At 34.4% G+C, this 20,662-nt stretch overlaps 1 protein-coding gene across 21 annotated transcripts in view; it reads right to left on the bottom strand.

Annotated features, from left to right (window-relative positions):
- Nucleotides 1-20,662, bottom strand: part of LOC145279820 (otoferlin-like) — a 1,618,966-nt gene that overhangs the window by 395,762 nt on the left and 1,202,542 nt on the right. For all 21 annotated transcript variants that reach the window (XM_080131202.1, XM_080131198.1, XM_080131211.1 and 18 more), the window contains one exon: nt 2,979-3,121. In XM_080131202.1, the coding sequence (XP_079987328.1) occupies nt 2,979-3,121 (143 nt within the window). The remainder of the gene's footprint in view (nt 1-2,978; nt 3,122-20,662) is intronic.

Genomic DNA, 20,662 nt, shown 5'->3' with positions numbered 1-20,662 from the left:
TAGAAGCAATCCCTGGAAGACCAAGCTGTAAACGAGATACAAATAGCAGCCATAAAGGGAACAGCATCTATTCTTAAAAGAGCCCTCGGATATAAATTTAAATCATAACAGAATCAAGTGTTAGCTCCAGGAGGGAGCCCCTTGATATCTTAAAACTTACTGAAGTGAAATAAAAAAATAAAAAAAAATGAAACAGCGAAACAGTACTCTCTCTCTCTCTCTCTATATATATATATATATATATATACTAGGAAAATACTTGTTCCAGGACGGGTAAAATAAATTCACCAAACATAAATGTTTTGAGCAATTTTTTCGTCCCCTTAAGAAAATTAAAATAAAGATAAAATGATTATAAACTTTATGTCTACAATCCTTTTTCTAATTTTGTACTAAATCCATTACTCAATTTTCATACTAGAAAATGTCTCAAGCGTAAAGCTTAAGCTTAAGGAGTCTTAAGAAAGTAAAATCCAGACAATCTTGTTTAATTGGTGCCTAATAATTATAGCATTAAGTAATTGCAAAATATTGAAACAAACATATTATGATGGATTAAAATAGACTAAATCAGAATATAAGTTTGAAGCAAACTAAATGAGAAATTGAACCTAGACTAATATAAATAGAATAATATTAGAACTACAAATTTAAAATTAAGCAAAGGAGATTATTAAATGCAGAAGTGAAAATATTAAAGCAGGAATACATAGGAATTTGATAAAATTATAAATTGATAAATATGGGCAAAATCGAGTTATGCCTCTTCCAGCATAAAAATATACTGAATGATACGGAATAGTAAAGATTATAAGATAAAGATAAAATGCTTATTAAGATGACTTGAAAAGGTAGATCTAACATTTAATTTACAGAACCAGTATGGGATGAAGGTAAAGTTTAATATTATTGACATTAACTATTTTTCTTAAGAAATAACGTGGGAGTGAAAAAAATTGTATTTTAATATGTAAATAAAAATTTATAAGAAACTGAGGCTTATTGAGATAAGATTAGTTGCACATAAGTAGAGACTAATACTCGAAGGTGTAGATTAAGATTTGGAGAATAAATCGATAAAATAAATAAATCGGAAAGGAAAAAATAATTAGAAAAATTGAAAAAAACAAAAACATTATGAGATTAAATGAATATAAAATAGGAAATTGTTGAAGTATCATATAGAAAGAATAAACACGAAAATAGGGCAATTATTCTATTCGAAGGCAGTCAAAAAATAAATAAACAAAAAATAAAACAAAGTTGATGAGTAAGAGGTGAGTCCAGCTGCTTCATCCCTTAATAAAGGGATTATGAATATATTCATTTATGTATAAAAATGTATTTTAGTGCCTGATGAGTAGGTATTTTTGGAATATTTTTTAATGATATATTTAAATTTGTCCAAATACTTATGAAACAATTGTAATACATAAAGAAATACACCATATGATGTTTTCTCTTCGTATTTTATTGTCTTGATTTTGCAAAAATATTTATATATATATTAGTAATGGGACGATTCCAATATTTTTCCCCGATTCCGATACAATTACCGATTCTTTATAAATCTCTAAATATTTAACTAGAAAAGTGTTATTTTGTCCCGATTACCGTAAAAATACATCTGAAATGTGTATGTACTTTCTCAAACGTAAAAGCACACTTGTGGGGGAGTGATCTATATATTGCTGGAAGTTTAAATCAATAAATATTTATTATTTTATTATTACTCTCAGCGATGGAAGATGTTTCTTGTACCAAAATCAAATAAAAAAAGATAATTTAAGGAATCAGTTTTGGCATCAGATAGTAGGCTCAAATTTTTTCGAATTCCGATGCCGCTTCCGATACACCAAAAAGCTCCGACTTTTCCGATTCCTGATTCCGATTAATCGTCCCAACACTAATATATATATATTCATAATAGTAGTAGTAAACCGAGCCGATTGCATGTGGATGACAACCTGTACTTGATTATCAGTCGTATGAAGAATCGAGGGCATTGCCAGGGCCGCTGCAAGGAAGGTGGGCTCTCTCTACCGTGCTAGAAAACTTCTAACACCCGAAAGTATCCTGTACCTCTATAAGGCCACTATTCGCCCATGTATGGAGTATTGCTGTCATATTTGGGCCGGTGCATCGGCTACTAGTCTCTCGCTCCTTGACAGGGTTCAAAAGAGAGTCGCAAATCTGATAGGCCCTAAACTGGCATCTAAACTTCAGCCTCTGTCCCATCGTCGAAACGTTGCATCCCTCTGCCTGTTCTACAAGTATTATAATAGTGAATGCTCTGAAGAACTGCAAGCACTTGTGCCCCCACGACGTGAACACCCTCGACAGACCCGACAAGCTGCAAACTCCCACCCCCACACTGTAGAGATCCCTAGATGTAAAAGATCTTTCTACTCCAGTAGTTTCTTCCCCAGAACTGCTAGACTTTGAAATTCCATTCCAGGTCACTGCTTCCCCAACTGTACTGACATGCATAAGTTCATGTGCAACGTGAACCAACATCTCGCTGCCCTAATCCCTACATAGTACCCCAGTAGATGTTTCCCCTGATAGTAGCCCCCTACACCAAAGTGGCAATGTGCCTTGTTTGGGGTGAAAATGTAATAAAAAAAAAAAAATAAAATAAAAAAACACGACCTCTCTAAAAAAAATGAAATAAAAATTGCAGCTGCGGTTTCTACCTTGGTCCCAAAATCAATAGTCTCGACCATTCTTATAATGACCTTTTCCCCGTTGATTGCAGAATAATTCAGTCCTGTGTAATTCTAGGAGGTCCACCCTCAAAGACTTTGCCTTCTCTCTTTGAAAAAGGCTTATTTTGTTGCTTATAGCCTGAGGCGCTTCTACGAGGGAATGCCGACAAGGCTGATCAGGCACTCTTCCTCTGGGGTGCTACCTTTTCACTCACACTTTCCAGCCCTTGTGTCACACTTCTAACCTTGGTAGAGAAATAAATGCCTTACCTGTTCAATGCCAGGTCTTTCAGGGTTGTAAAGTGGTCGGGTTTCAACATGTTCAGGTACCAATTTACAGCCGACTTTCGGGATTTCTTCCCAATGATTTAGGGCAGCCAGAGCCAAATGTTCTTCAGTTGCGTTCCTTACACCTGCAGCAAAAGAAAAAAATATTTCATTTTTGAAATCGAAAAGACAATGCTGAGTAATGGTAACTGTGATAATCTTATTACATTCAATTACAATCACATAGTAACATACTATTATGTGCATTGCATGTACAAGCTTCCTTCGGTCACATATTTTTTACTATCCTGGAAATATAAGTGTATTAGAAGGCTATAGAAATACTGGGTTACCGGTGTGAGAAGTGGTGTGGAAAAAAATGAACAAAAATAGACAAACAGGTGTAAATCTTGTAGAATAGTGAAATACCGTATTTATTTTTCAAAGTCGCATATAACATCACATATAAATTCAGTAAATATATGCGATGTTATATGCGACTTTGAAAAATAAATAGACGTACGATGTTTCACTGTTCGACAAGATTTCCACCTGTTTGTTTATTTTTGTTCATTTCCAACACCACTTCTCACACCAGTAACTCACATTGTTCTAACCTTCTAATACACTTGCATTTTATTTACCAGCAATGCTTCAACCAAACTACCTTATATATATATATATATATATATATATATATATATATATATATATATAGTCATCCATATACAGTACTGTTTCGCTGTTTCACAACTCAGCAGTGCGGCTAGACAGACAACTATCTCAAGCCAGGATTGAAACCCGACCGTCTGTACAAGAGTCAAGGCTCCTGACCACTACGCTAGCGGTGGCTGCTGAGGGAGTCGTGAGTTTAACGATGTTTTGAAGTCGTCCGAAATATATATATATATATATATTAGTCATATTTCTTTTGAGAAAAAGGATTTCAGCAGAGTGCTCTATTATAAAAAAAAATTCCGAAAATAAGAGTGTATTTTTGTATATTTTGTTATATTTTTTTTTTATTTACATAAAGTTTAGATGATAAGTCATCGGTACCGTCGGTTTCAAACCTAATAGGGTACCGTTTTAGATACTCATATCAAGCTCTCTTCAGCCGATACTCTCTTCAGCCGATACTCAGCCGATACTTATCATCTAAACTTTCTGTAAATAAAAACTATAAATGAGCGTCGTTCCAAAAGTAATGCATCCTATTAAAAAAAAAAAAAAAGATGAAGAGCTATGAAGTTGAGAGTGGTACCGTTAAAACGAGCGACCTTTTCTGCTCCAGAATTAAATATAATAATACTGTTTGTATTATTTAGATTCTTCGGACTACTGTTCTCATCTTGAGTGTCATTTTCACCAAGTTTCTCTTGATGTAACCTCCGACCTTCTTCAGGTGTATCTTGTTAAACTCAGGGCGTATTAGTTAGAGTACTTGGAAAAATTCATCCGTAAAAGTGATATCATTCTGAAGGTTGAAGATTCAATCCTCAGTGTGGGTGAGCGAAAAATATAATTGCAAATTACTTAAGACCTCTATCCAGTCATGGCTGACGGAATGACAGCATGCGATCACCATGAATCAAACAAAGTGTTCCGTTCAGAATTCCTTGCAGATTACCAAGTTGACAAGATACACCTGAAGAAGGTCAGAAGTTGCATCGACCGAAACCTTATGAAAATGACACTCAAGATAAGAACAGTAGTCCAAAGAATCCGAATAATATGAACTACCAATCCTCATCTCGAAACTTCAGAAATATAAACCTTATGTCTAGAGTGCTTATTTCAATTTTTATAAAAATCCATTACATGATTATAATTTTAGAAAATCCCTAAAATTTAAGGTTTAAGCTGAAGACGTCTTAAGACACAGAAACTTAAAGAATCTTGCTTACTTGGTGTGTAATGACTAGGGCTGTGACAACAGCATATTCTTTTCATATTTTGACTCAAATATATATCCGACACAGTGAGACACAGTCAATCAACCGAGAACCACATCAGTCTATATAAAAACATAAAATATTAACGGATATATACTCAAGAGTCAAAACAATGAAAAGAATATGCTGTTGTCACAGCCCTAGTAATGACTATTTATTAAATCTAATACAAATCTGGTATATTTGTCCATATCAAGACCCGTACAAACCCTTTAAAATAACTGAAATTTACAGAATATTTACTAAATAATGTCTAATTACTATTGCGGAAATATCACAAAAGAACGTCTCTGAATTGCATAAAACTTAATCTAACTAAATATAGCCAACATTTGGACTTTTTATGCTTCACAGCTGTATTCTGAAATTCATGATGACCGGTTCATTAATTTAGGAGCGAATCCTACACATACAAATCTACAAACATATCATACATGCTTAACTTTATATATGTTTTATTCAATTTATAGGATATTTTGTGGCCGCTTTTATCCACTGTTTCCTCTTTTTTTCATTTTTTGGGGGTCGGCCCGCCCAAGTTGCAAAACCACCCACAGGATACAATTTCAATGACATGCTGGAGAGAAGAAATTCTAAGACTCTTGTCATTTAAGCAAGATTCCAACTTAAAGCAAACAGAAATTGCCATTTTGACAGGAATCCTTTGATCCGAAAAAAAAAAAAAAAAAATTTGACACCCCCCCTCTTAAAAATATCCCGACAATTCAACTTGAAAAAAAAAAAAAAAAAAAAAAAAAAGAAAAGAAAACCAAAGAAAACAAACTTAAAAATACAGGAATTATTTTCGTTTGCAACTCTTTTTTTTTCTCTCTCTCTGTTGTTTATTTAAAGGAAACACTGTTAATTTAATGCTATTTAGACAGGAATTAAAATGCTGGAAAAAAAACACACAAAAAACTTACACATAATAAACATATCTATATCTATAAAAGTGAGAATGTGTGTGAGGAGAATTCTCAACCTATATACTCAACGAATTTTTTATCTACAGACTTGAAATTTGGTATATAGGGTATTCGGACACATGGAAAACGTTTTAATCGGTTTTCATCCAGAAAAAAGTGCTGCTAAGAGGTCAAAGTTGAAAAATTGGTACATGGTGGAAGGGGTCATCAAATTTTCATCTGTTTGTCAACTGTTTCACGAATGCGCATGCATAAACCATTTATATGACAGATTACTCATGCTAAGAATAAGTAGGTTTGAAAATACTTTTTACAGATCATGTCGAGCTGGTTTAATGGTTATCGTACTTGATTCACTGTTTTTAGGTTTTGGTTTTGGTATTTCTTTTTTTACTTTACTGTTTAGAAAAACATAATACTCGTATGCACATTTCTCAGTTTCTTTCCATTTTTTTTTTAATTTCATTTTTTTTTAAATGGAATTCAAAATTACGATTAATACCTACCATATTTCTATTTATAATCAATAAAAATTCTGCATGAATTAAAATATAATATTCATGCATATTTTACGACTGGGCAACGCTGACCGGCCTGCTAATAATCTATAAAAAAAGAATAACTGCCTCAGTACGGGTAAAATTATTTTTCCTAACATTACTGCATCACTCTTATGCCGTCTCACAAAGTTTAAAATCAAAATATAATGATACTAAACCTTATGTCTAGAACCCTTATTCTAATTTATATCAAAATCCATTACATGAGTTTGATTTGAGAAAATTTCTAAAATTTAAGATTTAAGCCTACATGGGTTTTAATTATTAGACAAAATTCTTTTGAATTTGAGCAAAATTCTTATGAATTAAATTTAATGTAAATCTGAAATATTTGGACTTTGAAATGTGAGCTTGTGTCTACATTTCATTTATTCAAGTGGTGTCCTTGCCTGGTGAAGGCATTGATCGCTATGACTCCAACTATCTCTCTCCCTCAAGGCATTCATGAATTCATTGTTGCCCATCATTCACAACCTCATTCATGCTGTTTCTCAAAAGTGCTTATTATATTGCCATAGCTTTCTTTGCTGTTGTACAGACAGTAGATCGCAATATCTTTCTGTCCGAGCAGTATCCATGCTAGGCGATTCTCCTGACCATTGTACCCAAACGGATTTTCTGACCAGCACAAAGAGATACGAAACCACGAACACATTCCTGACTGTTTCCATATTACATTAGTCATCTGCTTTCCATGACTTCACGTTGCTCTAACCGGAGGGTGGAAGAGCTGAAGTGAGTACTCGACCTTGCTCAGAGGTCTCCCACGGACTAGCAGAAGGAAGGAGGTGCCTAACTATTTCCTTTGACAGTAGTGCTGTCTTACCACCCTATACAACACCTAGTATTTCCAAATGGTCACCCGACTAGTATTAGCCAGGCTCATCGTTGCTAAACTTTGGTGATCTGGCTGAAACTGGTGTGTCAATGTGATTATGCCGTATATGGACCTACATTATGCTTTCTAACTCCTCTATTATGATCTAAAGAAACTGAAACTTGATAAATATTCATTAATTCATGTCTAATACCTATTGTTAAAATTTGATAAAATTGTACCTGAATCTTACAAAAGGCTCTTCCAATCTTTAGATCCTTTTAATTAAGTAAATTGAGCCCACAGTACCCACCTTCATCTGTATTCTATACTTCATAATGATTGGTTAATTAATTTTTTCATAAATCCTATACAAATATATAAATGATGTTTGCATACCTAACTTTGCATAAATAGAGATATGATTATACCAAATATGAGCTGATGAACGTTTGTTTTCTTAAGGCTTATTTCCCATATACTTTAATGACAAAAAGAAAATACATGTTAAAATATACTTTAGTTCTGGGATTGGGTTATGTTGAAAACATTCTGTTTTAATTGTTCTAATTGGCCGTAATTGATAATTAACTGAACAACAATCATATCTCTCTCTCTCTCTCTCTCTCTCTCTCTCTCTCTCAGCTATCTTCATATTTTTTCGGTGTAAGGGGCTTCTCACTGTGTTAATTTAAATTCTCTAATAGTTTTTAAATGACCGAACATCAACAAGCAATAAAACCTTCAGATGAAAAAAAAAAAAAAAAAAAATCACAGAGCAAACTAAACCTTGCCCCTCCTACCACCTTTAAGTAATTCTTAAATAAACCCTTCATCCTGTTTCTAAATTCCTGGTTCCGATACAATTACCGATTCTGTCCTAAATTCCCGATTCCAATAAAATTAACGATTTTGTCCTAAATTCCCCGATTCCAATAAAATGATTTATTCTTTCCTAAACTCCCGATACAATTAACGATTCTGTCCTAAATTTCCAATTATAATACAATTAACTATTCGTCCCTAAATTGCCGATTCTGATACAATACAATGACGATTTCTGTTAAATTTCTAATAAATATTTAGCAATAAAATTCTTTTCGTTTTATTTATGGATACCGTAAAATCACGTGTAACATACGCATATATATATATATATATATATATATATATATATATATATATATATATATATATATATAAACTTGTCGACAGTTGGCGTACATTACACGAATCTATCTTAATTATTTTTCTCAAATAGTTTCGTCGTAATTGAGTGAAAATAGTGATTTTATAAACTCATTGTAACATTTTTTTAAAAATATTTTTTCATGTGCCATCTCTTCTTTTCGATGCAGTTCCTTTCTCATAGAACAGACGTTGTTAGCCTTTCCCTGCTTTATCGCTATTTTCTTGGTAGGTACTCAACAAAGTTCCAATCTTTGCCCCCCCTCTGCCCTCGATATACCTTCTCAACAAAGAATTTTCCTTTCTCCCTCTAATGTACATAAACCTAAACGGAATTATCACAAACAAGGTTTCTTTACAATAACTTCCAATCTATGAAATACAATACCACGAAGCTGCTTCTCCACTGAGTACAATATGGTCGTTTTTCAAGTCCAATGATAACAAATTCTTGTCGAGAACATACTTAAATAATCAAATTCTGACATTTTAACCCATCGTTTGCAATCCTTTCGAAGGTTTTGCTCCATTGTCCAATCGACAATCTCATTTACTCTTATCCTCGAGTGGCCTTCATGCCTAGATAAGCGGTTAATATATAAAAACAAAAACAAAGCTTTAAGATCTCTGTTGCAAGTTGACAGCAATTCAGATAAATATTGTCGGTCATTTAAAAATATATCTGATGTATTTCTTCATAGCCAACTGACAAGTTTAAACCATTATCCTTGAGTAACCTTTGGACTCTGATAAGAGGTGGCCTATTAATGACAATAAAAAATAGCTTTGTTGATGCTCGCATTTCAGATAAAGTAGTGTCCATTATTTTAAAGATATTTTTGCTGTTTGTCACATCTGGAGAGGTTACGCTAAGAGCACTCTCTCTTGCCTTGATTTCCTCTCCTCTGTAGTCTTTTTTATCACAGAAGAGACAATACGTCTTTTTTTTTACTCTCGTTATTTTTATGGTAGGTGCTCGACAGAGCTCCAATCTTGATTTTTGTTAAGCAGTGGCTCAACCACGATTACAGACAACCACAACAACAGCAGCAGCAATTTGCACTTTACAAGTTTGACCATATTTGGCTTATAAGCTCAGTGGTGAATGATGCAAGTATTCAACTTCCCTTCTGGCTTGACCAATCTTAGGCCATTTCTCTAACGAGCTGAGAATGTGACAGAGTTTATAAAAGGAGTTAAACACACGGCAAATTGCTCTTTCTTGGCCATGACATGGCACCGGCAACAATTCCACCCGTTTCCCGCCAACCCGTAAACTTCACTCTTTGAGTGCAACAAAGCTCCCCGTCCCGGACCTTTGGCCCGGGGATTGTCTTTGACAAGGAGATATGTAATTTGTCATGGCTACCGCTTGATGCTGACTTCAACACCTGCATGAACTTTTCTCTTCTCAAACAGGATTTCCTAACCTTTTTATTATCGTTCATATTCATGGACTTATTCTATTACTAATACTCTTCTCTTTTCCACTTCTTTCTTACTTTAGAAAGATCAATTAAGTTGTTCTAAATGTTAGAATTAGACTTTGTCTTTCTATTCGACAAGTATTCAAAAAAAAAAATTAAGAACTCTATTAATGCCTGCATTTCAGCTAAAGTATTGCCTATTATTAAAAAAAAAATTGTCGTGTTTGTTCATTGCCAACTGGTAAACTTATTGATTATAATCCTCGAGAAACCTTCAGGCCTTGGCAAGTGTTATCCCGTTAGTATTAAAAAACAAACAAACAAAAAAGTTAACAACTCAGCAGATAAAGTATTGTCTATTGAAATATTTTTACTGTATTTGTTCATTACCAACTAGCAATCTTATTGAGCATTATCCTCGAGTGACCATCGGGTCTTGATAAGTGTTGTCCTATTAGTATGAGAAAAAAAAATTAAGAACTCTGTTGGTACCAACAATTCTGATAAAGTATTGCCTATTGAAATAGTTTCGTTGTATTTCTTTGTCGGTGGTTTATGATGGAGAGAGCCTGTGTTGTCACTAATAATGACAAAATGGCTACTCAGGTGATAATCGGGACTCGTGATGCTACTTGGCAGTAATCTGTGGAAATACCAGAATCTTGAAAACTCTTCTTTTTTTTTCTACTCAATTGGCCATCTTGTCTTTCGTTTCCTATTGTGGCTGTCAATGTTATGAAATAGGTCAAAGCCTGATAATCATATCAATGACATTTCGGTGTTCTGATTAGGACTCAGACATTATCTGGTTTCGAAGCCGAAAAGGACGCCAGTGCCACTTTATTCGCTTGTGATGGCCGCAGAGATTGGGTGGTTAATCTATGTACGATGGATGGAAATGATAACTTTACCCTTCACGAAAAATAGGCTGCCAAAAGAAATCCAAATATCACCCACCCCGCATTTAAAAAATAATAAATAAAATAACGTAAGCCACAGAAATAATATATATATATAAAAAAAAAAAAGTAAAATTTCTCAGAGAAAAGGATTTTGTCTGGAGTACATTCGTTTGGAATTGGGATCTCCACATAAAAAAAAGTGACGAATACTTGACATTAAAACTATAAGGTTATGATGATAATAATTCAAAAATTTGTTTTTGACTTTACTTCTGCATAAAAAAAAACAAAAACACAACCAAACTAACAAACTACATACTTTCCCAGGAGAGCTTCACCACAGAATTGAAAAGCGAATTTACGCCTCGGAGACGGTCGTTCCTTTGTGTCAACTAGTGATTCTACTGCTCGTCAAAGGTATCTTTAAGGCGAGTCTATGCATATATTATTAAAACTGTGGATCTTATTATCCATATGTTTATGTGTCTCCGTGCACACTGGATTAAGTCATAGCGGCTTAACATCATCCACTTAACTGGAGTTTGAAGAGGGCAGACAAATCTTTTATAACGTGTTAGCCTAATGGGATTACATCATTCACTAAAACAGGTTGAAGACTTCTGGAAAAGTTCCTTTATGACGTCTTAAATGTTGAGGCTACACGTTAGAATACAAATCATAGAGACTGTGTCCACACAGACGATACGTGAGCCAAAGACTCAGCGGTTGTTACGTAGATACCGACTCATATATATATATATATATATATATATATATATATATATATATATATATATATATATACTAGCAAAAGGCACCTGTGCTTTTTGGGTACCAGAGCGTACAGCAAAGTCCCGACCTTAACCTTTGACCTTACCTTTGAAAAATGGGGTGAACCATCCCTAGCTGGGAGACCATCATTATGCCAGATTTGATCATGATAGGTCCACTGTTGTGAGCTGTAGGAGAGTATATATACATAGGCTATGACCTTGACCATGAAAAATATTGTGTACCATCCCTAGATGAGGAACATCATCATGCCAGGTTTGAATATGAACGGTCCACTCGTGTTGGCTGTAGGAGAGTTACACACACACACACACACACTACTGCTACTACTTTATATGTAGAAGAAACTTTGTCTTTCTCTTCTACAAGTATTAAAAAAATAATTAAATAAGATGCTGGCATTAACAGTGTTCTTAATTGTTTTTTAATAACACTGGCTGTACACCCAGGACAAGCGTTATGCCATAATTTGACACTCAGTCAACAGTGCGTACTTAAAAGTGTAACAGTTAAATAACGAAATACATTTTTTTCATTTATCACGCATATACTACCATCAAAACGACTCACGACAATTTAAATGAATACTATAACTAATTTAAAATACAGCTATTTGAATACTTAATTTCAATAAATATTTATCGAAGAGTTCATAATGAATTAATATTTGGTGCTATTTATTTGTAACTCGATTGTCCTATTTTTTTCTAAATATATGCAATCGTTGTGTCTATCAAGCTTGAAAAGACACACATGAAGGTTGGAGGCTACACCAGTCCAAACGTTACAAGGCTAACACTCAAGATGAGAAGCGTAGTTCGAATAACAGAAATGGACAAAAGTACTGGTAGATGGGTGATCATTAGGGCTATGACAACAGCATATTCTTTTCATTGTTTTGATTCACGGGTATATAACCGACACAGTTAGACACAATCAACCGAGTACCACATAATTCTACATAAAAAAAAACATAAGATATCAATGGATATATAACTGAGAATCAAAACAAGGAAAAGAATATGCTGTTGTCATAGCCCTAGTGATCATCTATTACAGTCTTCAAGTAAATCATTTTTAAACCATTGCGTTTTCGTCATTTTCGAATATGTGTCGTCACATCTGTCTCCTTATCATCGTGTTTCTGTTCTAATTATATCACCTCTCCACGATATTTTCTGGCGTCTGTCTACATTTTTTGCATAATCGCCAGTATGTACTAGTTAATACATCTACTAGTTAACTTACCCACACGAATACCTAAAATTTCTTACTCTCACGAACACTCTAAATGTAATAGTTAAAAAAAAAAAAAATCCAGCATGTCTCTTACTAAATATTAAAACACAATGTTTTAAGTTGCGGGAAGACTGAGGATGTTAAGCCTTTTTATTATTAATAATTTAGTGTGAAATAGATAAGTCAGTAGGTATTTAGATATGTTGAGAGTGATAAAAATATTGATTGACAGGCTCTTAGGTATTATTAACTATGCTTGTTTTGTAAACGGCAACATATAATAATCTCAATGGGTGTTCATTTATATTACTTCGAGACTAACTTCACTTTGTATTTATCAAGTTATTACATAAGTCCCCGCCGTTTTATATAAAGAAAATGTTCTAAAACATATTTTGATATTTTTGGCAAAGTGTTATATAATATTAGAAAACACGCATTTTGATTCTACAAGATAATGGTCATCGTTTTTTGCTCATATACTTTTTCTCGTTTTTCAGAACCGTCAAATGGATTGTCAAGTAGATAAAAAATCGCATTTTCGACACCTCCTTCTTTTCGCCTTTAATCGAGGTCAAAAAGCGAGTGAAGTGACCAAGGATAGTTGTGCCTAATATGAAGAAAACGCTATAGCTGCGAGAACTGTTCGAGGTTGGTTTACCAGATTCAAACACGGTAATTTTGGCCTCAATAAGGTTCCTCGTTCCGGAAGATCAATCTAGATAGAGGAAGACCAACTCAGGGTTCTTTTGAAGGAAGATGACCGTCAGACATGTAGAGAATTGGGTGAAAAGATGAAGAGTGATTTTGCGACAATTTCACTCCACCTTCAATCGATGGGATTGACACAAAAACTTGGAGCTTTGGTTCTACACTAACTTAATTTTGCTGTTAAAATTCTTTGATTAAAAAAAACAAAAAAACAAAAACAAAAAAAACGCGGGAACTAATGCAACAACCTAATATAATAAAAAGAAAAATCAACTTAAGAGCCAAATACGTCCCTAAAATGGAATACTATTGCAACATCTGGGGGAGGGGTGACCGTCAGAGTACCCTATCATGCCTTGACAGAGTTCAAAACCGACTTCGAAACATAACAGAGGACGCCCTTTTCTGCTCCTCCCTGCAACCTCTTTTCGACAGAAGAGGCATCGCGAGCCTATCTTTACTCTATTGTAATTTTCATGGCAAGTGTTCGTCTGAGTTTCAAGCGATGCTCCCCACCCCTGCCAAAGTTTCACAAAAACTCACGACAACCACTATCAACAATGTCGCCTACTTTCTATTTGTGCCTAAATCTAAGCGCAAATTGCATGAACAAAGTTTCTTTCCTAGAACGGCCCGCCTATTGAGGTCTGTTCCGCTGGCCTGCTTTCCACCTAACTACAACATTGTTAAGTTCTATGTAAATAAATTTTTGTTGAACCGCCCCTTAAATGATTCAACTCTACCCAATTTCTACCACTAACAATCACTACGCTGCTGTCTCAGTGACCCTAGTACACTCCATAACCCTTATCCTTCAGTGGTCTTTGAGCCTTAATGAGAGATGATTCTCTTATAAAAAAAAAACAAACAAACTAACTCTTTTTATTAATGCGCATCAATCTACAGCGTTTGGTGTCAATTCTTTTTGCTATAATCAAGCTTAATCATAATTAATCCTGGGAAAGGAGGTGCCTTCCCCTAAATCTCAATGTATACGCCATACTAAGTTATCTTTGTATTTATAATAGTGAAAATTTCAACTTAAAAAAAAAAATTAAACTCTATTCGTACATATCAATTAACGTTGTTATTGCAGGGCTAATAACAAATAAGACAACATGGTGGTATAGTAAAAAGCGTGCTGAAGTACAGAATACTACGTCACAGAAAGACTGCTCCATGACATGATTGCTCCCACTGTCAGAATATGCCAGCACTTATCAAGAAGGAGCACTTTTGCCTTTTAAAAATTACTTTGGCAGACTCGTCGGAATTTCCAGTCGAGGAAACTCAGGCAGTTAGCTATAAACTGCCAGTCTCAAAAAGGGGAGGCGAAACCTGAATAGGTAGATACCGTAAGACTACTCAGAACTAATACCTCATCCAGACAGCAAAATGGTTACTAAAATGACCCCGGTTTTGCCCGACTGACTGTCGAAAACAGAGCCTCAACTGGTGTATCCCAATCAAGAGTCTCTACCCAACACGTTACTCTGAGACTGCGTAGTTATCACTGGAAGAATATGTGACATAAGGCCAGAAGTTAGAGATTCAAGATAAGGCTACAAGAGCTGCAATACTTTGACCACCTAAGAATATACTTGACATTCCCGGTTGGGGCTCCTCAGATGGCAATAAACTGTCCACCCTAGGGAGCAAGGCTTAGTGGATGGACCTTATAAGACTACCCAGGATGAATTTCTCAGCCCAACAGATAAAAAGCGATCAAAATGGCCGACTTCCATAAATCGTGTGTGGAAAAGTCCATTCTCGACAGAGGGTAGGTCACTATCACACCATAATAAAATCAAAGACGGGACAAGTTGTTCGAATAATCAAAATAATGCAAATTCTTCCTCTTGGGGGGTTTATGACCTCGTGAAATGCCGGTTATCCTTGCTAGTATAGTGCACATTGTCCGAGATGATTAGAGTTGACTGATAAAAGCCTGATAATTGAATGTGAGCTCTCTTCCAAACCCGCAAAGAACGAACAACAATCTTTCGGGGTCGGGGGGAAAGTGCGATCACCCTTCCTTGCTTCTCTTAATTTATTCGTATTTGCTCTTAAGGTCTGTTTATCGATACAAAAATTAGTAAATTGATAAATTAATCAACCGAAGGACGAGTTATTGTCTTCTCTCTCACCAACACTTTTCCGCGCTATTTTGCGGATGTAAATAATTCCATTAAATCAGTAATAATCAATTTGTCTTGCTTGTATAAGAGCCCCATGTTGTAGAAGAAAACTCTCACCCCCATCACTTTTCTTCTTTTATGTTTAACCCTCTTCCCTTCCCATACCAGCTGTCTACAAGGAGTCCATGATTCTCCCATAAAACTTGCTGGGCTGTAAAGAGAAAACAACAACAACAAATAATAATAATAATAATAATAATAATAATAGAGACAACAAGAGTGGTAGAAGGAGGAGAGTTAGGGTTAGCAGTGGATGGAGGGGGGGGGGGTAAAAAGGATGCTGTGAAGGGCTATTCACTCGCTCGGTGACTGGTTTCCTCCCCTGCACTCGATGGCGGGCTCGCGCATTGTTGCCTAGGTAAAACGGTGTTTAATTAAGAACCCTCGTTAACGGGTGGAGAGGGAGGAGGGGAGGGTGCGGCGTTGGGAAATGTTCCGACAAACTTTGTTAAGGCTTCATTGAACGCTAAAACATGATGGATGCCTCTTGACTCCCCTTATTTTTTTTTCGAGAGAATGAGAGAGAGAGAGAGAGAGAGAGAGAGAGAGAGAGAGAGAGAGAGAGAGAGAGAGAGAGAGAGAGAGAAAGCGTTGAAAGTAAGAAAGATGCTAAAATGGAGTTAGTGAGGTGAGAAAAACAACGACAACAAAAAACAATATGGCGGTTTGAAGAGGGAGGGAGGAACGGATTTGCAAAAAAAAAAAAAAAAAAAAAAAAGGGTGGGGGTCCTTCCTCTCCCTCTTGCCTAACCAGCACCACCTATTAAAACTTAATTGGATTGTTCATGCAGAAAATGGGAGTTTTCCTTTATTTCTTTTTTTTTTGTTTATCCTACCCCCCCCATCTCCCTCTTCTTCCTGCTTGCTTTTTAAGCATCTTTTATGTGAATAGAAGATTGTCGGGGAAACTGCTGATAAATCCCTACTCTATAATAAAGACCAATGTGTATCTATCTACATATTTGTCTAACTGCATATACTTCCACCCCGTCACGCAAATGTTAGCGAGTAAAATACGTGTCTTTCTAGCCCTCCCCCGTAGGAATCTATTTAAAGTGGTGAGGGGAAGCGAAAAATAAACTAGCATATCAAACAACCCCGCCGCCTGAAATGAATTCGGAAATAAATTGTTCACTTTATGATAAAACTAGCAGGGGTGTCCAGCGTTGCCTGCTTGTAAAATGCGCTCAAATATGTTATTTTAATTCATGCAGATTTGGTATTTATTATCATAGAATCAATTCTCTATCGATTATTTCAACTATCTAATCAGTCGTGATTTCAAAAGTAAAAAGAAAAAATATGACTAGGATGCCATCAACTAGAATCGAAACCGAAACCCAAATTTACAAGATTCAAGCAAGTAAACAAGCAAGGACGCTCGGACGGTCCACAGAGTTTATTAATTACTAGTGGGGAGGGGGCGTTGCCCGGGTGTGAAATACGCTTAGATATGATATTTTAATTTATCCAGATTTCGTATATATTATTATAGAGTCGTGACTTCAAAAGTAAAAAATTGCCATAAGCTAAAATCGAAACCGAAACTGTAGCAAAGTTGGTGACGTTACCACTGTACCAATGTGACATGCATATGAACTGATTAAAAAATAAAAAATAAACTAAGATAAATGTACAAAATGTATAACGATTTTTCAATTTTGCCTCATTTTTGACCCCATAAAAACTATTTTAACCGGCTAAAGACCCATAAAAGAACGATCCGTAAAATCCAATCATTTGAGGCCCCTAGGGTCGCTCTGCGACTTTTAGTTTCGGAGGAGATAGTGTTTGAAAATATGAAGCCAGCCAGACGACAGACAGACACACATATAGCCTTTTGATTAAAATAAGCCAACGACGAAGGTTTTTTTTTTTTATTTATTTTTTATTTTTTAGGTGATAAAAATGATAGTAATCTATCAAAAATTCAATTACTGGATTAATTCTATGGTTCATATAAATATTTTAGTAATATAGATAGAGAAATGGCAAGTGCGAACCCTAGCCAATTACTTATGCGTATTGCTTATAGAAGATGCATGCTTATGGCATGGAGTACAGAAATTGGACAAGTTTATTTATTTATTTATTTTTAGAGGCGGCGAACTTTTAATTGAAAACCCTTTTCTTTATATTGCAGATTTGGCAGTTTCGTTTATTTTGAGTTCAGCTTGGTTTGGCAATTCATCACGGAGAGACTGGCACCTGAGCAGCGTTTGTAAATTGCAAATGATACGGCCGATTTACCGAGAGAAACATTTCACAAACGAATAATTTCACGAGATGCATTTGTCAACTGGCCACCTCGTTCATGCGATTTAACCCCAGTAGATTATTTTTTTAGGGATATGTAAACCCCCATGTCTACGCGGACAAACCAGATACAATAGACCACTTGAAAGACAACATTCAACGCGTTATCGATGAAATACAGCCCAATTTCATGCGTAGAGTTTGCGAGAATTGGATCTCTATATTAAGCCATATACGCGGAGACCATATGCTCGAAATTATATTTAGATAATATATCCAAGGTTATGATGGAAACCCTAAAGGAACACCTCTAATCTGTAATCTTTGCAATAAACCACATAGTTGCATAATTTAAAGTTCAGCGCCTCAAAAAAAAAAATAATAAAATAAAATAAATAAATAAATAAATGGTACTTGTACAGTTTAATCAACACATTAAAAAAATGAAAATATCGAAAAAAGGTTATATTGTACGTATCCGTTTTGGACTGAAGATCTCCAAAAAAAGTTCACTTAATTTGATCGAGTAGTTTTTTTTTTGTTCTTTTTTTTTTTGCTTCGTTTTTTTTTTTTTTTTTTTGCTTCGGTTTTTTTTTTTTTTTTTTTTTACAACGGAAATTTTTTTTATGAGAGCGCATTAAAGTCAGCCATCTTTTTAATTTTTTGAACACGCCACGAGGAGATAACTCAATTTAAAGCGCCGATACTCCCTCCCCATCTTTAATACTAGCTTTTCTTCCTAAAAATTGAATCTTTTGCTTGGTATCATAACAAATTGGTTTTTCGCTGTAAAAAAAAAAAAAAAAAAAAAAACTACTTCATAAAGTTAAGTGAAATTTTTTCCGGAGAACTTCATTCCATAACGGATATGTACAATATAACCTGCTTTCGATATTGCCATTTTTAAAAAAAATAAACTGTACACGTACCAAATAAATAAATAAATAAATAAATAAATAAAATAAAACCCCATTTAAAAACATTTCAAAATCATTCATCACTGACAGCAGACTCACAGATCACATCCGAATTAAAGAAAGAACTTCATTAAATGACAACTTCACTACCAGTGAATCTCGTGATCAAACCCTTTGTACATATAAATGCGACTGAAATCCAAGACACGCCGAGAAAGGATGATAGATAGAAAGCGAGTAAGCATGACAACGTTTACGTGTATTCATAAGTAAGTGTAGATCAACTTAATTATGCAAAAAACGTAATTAATGAAAAGTACTTTCTCGTGTCAGAGCGCAATAACGAAATAGCAAAGTCTTAGGTACGACATGAAGAGAAACTGGAATCTTAGGAAGATCTCCATAATTCCAGTAATTATAGAAGCTACTGGACTCATAAAAAAGTAATTTCAAAAACTATCTGGCAATTATATCCGGTGAACCAAGTGTAAGATAGATTGCCCTTGAAGGGACGATTATACTCTTAAAGTGATGCCTCGTCTATCGGTTGGAATATATGAGATAGCGATGCCCTATCCTCGCCTAGGACAAAATGATAAAAAGTTTTTAAAGGATTGAAAATTTGTATTATTTGAATTGTTCTGACTATTGCTCTCATCCCGGTTGTTATTCCCACAAAGTTTCGGCCAATGTAACATCTGGCCTTCTCCAGGCATATCTTCTCAATAACTATTATTCGTGAATGGCGAAAAAGAATGTTTTCTTCTTTTTTTTTTTTAATGGACAATTGAAACGTTAGAATTAAACTCGAGTCATTTCCATTTTTGTATAAATTCAGGTCCGTACCGATTTGATATGTTTTTAATTTTTTTTTTTAGATAAAGATCGATAGATTGCATTATTTAGTTTGTTCGGACTCATGCTCTCATCTTATTCTTACAACGTTGTTTCCGATATAACCTCTCACCTATTCCAGGTGTATCTTCACAATGGCTGTTATTGTTGTATGGTAAAAAAGAATCGTTGTTTTTAATTCTCGGAATATAAAAAGCGCATATATTTATGTAAAATTTTATGTGTCCATATATTTTCGCAAAAATAAAAATTTGAAATAAATAATATAATAAATTCATAACTTTAAATATTGCACCATTAAGACATTTTTAAATTCAATTTTTAACATTATATAATCAATTCTTAATGCTGCAATATTTTAAGTTATAAATTTGTTATATTTTTCACGAGAATATCTTGTCCTTTTCTTTTCATGTTTAAGCTTAACCATATAACTTTTCATGCTCGCATTTTTCTATTGTAATATATATGAGTGGTGGTATGATTCCAATATTTTCCCGATTTCAATACAATTACTGATTCCATAATAAATTACTGGTCCTTTATAAATCTCTAAATATTTAGCAATAGAATTTTATCCCCCTCCCCCAATTATCGTTAAAAAACACGTGGTTGTGCAGGTATTTTTTTTCAAACGTAAAAATACACCTGTGGAAGATGATCAATAGATTTTTAGTTTTATTGAATGTTAATATATATATATATATATATATATATATATATATATATTTGTTTTAATATTACTAACAGTGGAAGATTGTGTCTGAAGCAAAATCAAATAAAAGAACAATTAAAAGAATCGTCGTTGGCATCAGAAAATAGGTACAATATTATTCGCCCAAACACTTGGCATCAGAAAATAGGTACAATATTATTCGCCCAAACACTAATTATATATATATATATATATATATATATATATATATATATATATATATATATAT

Source organism: Euprymna scolopes, chromosome 7, assembly GCF_053919585.1.
Source record: "Euprymna scolopes isolate OS-2025 chromosome 7, ASM5391958v1, whole genome shotgun sequence".
Lineage (NCBI taxonomy): Eukaryota > Metazoa > Mollusca > Cephalopoda > Sepiida > Sepiolidae > Euprymna > Euprymna scolopes.
This window is presented reverse-complemented; position numbering and strand designations above follow the sequence as displayed.